This window comes from Macrosteles quadrilineatus, unplaced genomic scaffold (assembly GCF_028750875.1).
Source record: "Macrosteles quadrilineatus isolate MER2022 unplaced genomic scaffold, UCM_ALF_1.0 Scaffold_2__2_contigs__length_208266976, whole genome shotgun sequence".
Classification (NCBI taxonomy): domain Eukaryota; kingdom Metazoa; phylum Arthropoda; class Insecta; order Hemiptera; family Cicadellidae; genus Macrosteles; species Macrosteles quadrilineatus.
This window is the reverse complement of record NW_026542595.1, coordinates 89,516,461-89,518,700: the sequence shown is the minus strand read 5'-3', so window position 1 is coordinate 89,518,700 and position 2,240 is coordinate 89,516,461. Positions and strand designations below refer to the sequence as shown.

The window sequence follows — 2,240 nt, the reverse complement described above, 5'->3', positions numbered from 1 at the left end:
GCTAAACACTATCACAACATTTTATGACTTGTAATAATTATTTCTGTGATTTATAACATTTGTTGTGACCTATAGCTGATTTATTCCTCTCTATTATGGTGTAAACTTTTGTATAAATTGTGATTGCATGATTAAGTTCATTATTTAATAAATTTCAGTTATTATTATGATGTGTTATTTAATCTTACAGCCGTCAAACCTCAACATAGTGCAGTAGTATTTGATTAATTATTATTAATCTTTAATTTTGATTAATGATTAAAGGTTCACGCTTGGATTTGGTTAGTCAGCAGTGTTTCAACTTAAAAATACAATATAGGCTGCATCCTAAAATCTACAAATTGGATTTTATACAACTCAAAGGTAGGGATTTTTTTTAGTCTAGTTGGTTACCAAGATACAACACAACCTAACACGGCCTACTGGCCTATAAATGGCCAACAAATTGAAAATATTTGAACACAAAAAATAAACATTTAATAAATGGATTTCACAAAAAAACGTTGATACTGGCTTATTTACAGCAAACTTCTAAAATATCTGTTAATAAGGTTGTTCCTTACAATAGTGTTCTGATCTGGGACATTTCTTGGGGCTTGTTGGCAAACTCTGCCTACTTGAGGAGTTAGTGTTTCTAAGGCCGCAATTGCTGCCTCTACTTCGTCATTCACAGGGGGGACAGCTTCGTTTTCAGAAATACAGACATTGTGCAAAACAGCTGCAGCAACAATTATGCTTTCAACCCTTTCTTCCTTCACTCGAATCCCTAGGGAAAGAACAGGGAAACGCCGTTTCCATACTCCGAAGCATCGTTCGATGGGATTTCTTGTTCTGATTTGGGATTCTTGGAATAATTGCTCTTCTGGAGTTGTAACACTGTCCAGAGGGGTGATCATGTAGTTCGTACACCCGTATCCAGCATCTCCCACCAAAACTCCATTTCCAAACTCATTGCTTTCGAAATCCCGCTTTACTTTTGATGAATTGAAAATATGTGCATCATGTGTGTTGCCAGGCCAGCGAGCAACGATGTTCCTGAACATCAGAGTGGAGTCACAAATTGCTTGTACGTTTTTAGTAAACACGCCTTTTCTGTTGCGGTAGACTTCAGCTTGAGGGCCTCCAGGCGATTGAATCTTGACATGTGTGCAATCGATTGCACCAACACAGTTAGGGAACCGCGCCTTACTGTAAAACCCGCTTTTCACTCTTTTGATATCTTCTTCAGTCGTAGCCATTTTGATGAATTGAGGGCATAAACATGCGATTGCAACTGACACTTCATTTATAATTTTACTAACAGTTGACTTGTGTAGCCCACTCAACTCACCTATGTTGATAAAGAAGCTGTCAGAAGCATAGAACCTTAAAGTGCAGAGAAACTTTTCTTCTGGAGTCACAGCGCGGTTTTTGTCGGTCCTAGTAGTCAACCTCTCTCTGATCAGGCTCAAAACTATGCTCGCCGTTTCCTTCCGCATCCTGAATCTTTCAAAAAACTCCGATTCGTTCCATTTATGAAAATGGTCAATTCTCTCTCTGATTGTTGTAGGCCCTCTTGTTCGGGGTATTATAGTTTCAAAATCTCCATCATCTACTTCCTCAAAAATTTCAATCAACTCTTCCATTTCAGTTTACCCAGATATAGGGGAAAATACTGTAATTAGTAACTTAGCCTAACTTGAAAAAAAAAATTAAATGTAAAAATAAAAGAACTTAATAAACACAATAAATTAAAATACAAATAAAACTTAACTTAATTAGGCCTTCACAATATAAGTTAGCCCTAAGCAAAGCCTATTTTCCTCTGAATTAATTTATAGTAGTTGATTCAACTATTACTGTTTTAACACCTACTATTTGTTTTGGAATTAATTGAGGTTATGTTATTGTTGTAATTTTAATTTGAACTCAGTTTATTTTATCCCCAGTAGTTAAACCAAGTTGAGAGGTGGTTTAGTTTAAACTTAGATTAATACCTAGTTTAAATTTGGAGAAACCCAAATCAAAGTTAAACTAAGTTTAAATCGCCGTTTAACTTAAAACTAGGTTTAAATGAGTTGGGGAAACCGGGCCTAACTATTATAACTACGATTTAACCTGTCATTTCGTGTTTATAGTTTCGGTATTTTTGAACTTTCTGGACTTTTCTTTTAAACGTTTTTAAAACATTCCTACGATCTTAATAACCAATAAAATACCTTTAAAGCATTTTTTTAGGCGCGGAAACCCCTTCAAATTAC

The 2,240-nt window shown here is 35.3% G+C and overlaps 1 protein-coding gene across 1 annotated transcript; it reads right to left on the bottom strand.

Moving 5' to 3' along the window:
• Nucleotides 1-518: 518 nt before the first annotated feature.
• On the bottom strand, nucleotides 519-1,478 carry LOC128984570 (putative nuclease HARBI1). The gene has a single exon (XM_054403909.1). It carries the CDS (start codon nucleotides 1,476-1,478, stop codon nucleotides 519-521), a length of 960 nt encoding a protein of 319 aa, XP_054259884.1.
• Between the last annotated feature and the right edge of the window lie 762 nt (nucleotides 1,479-2,240).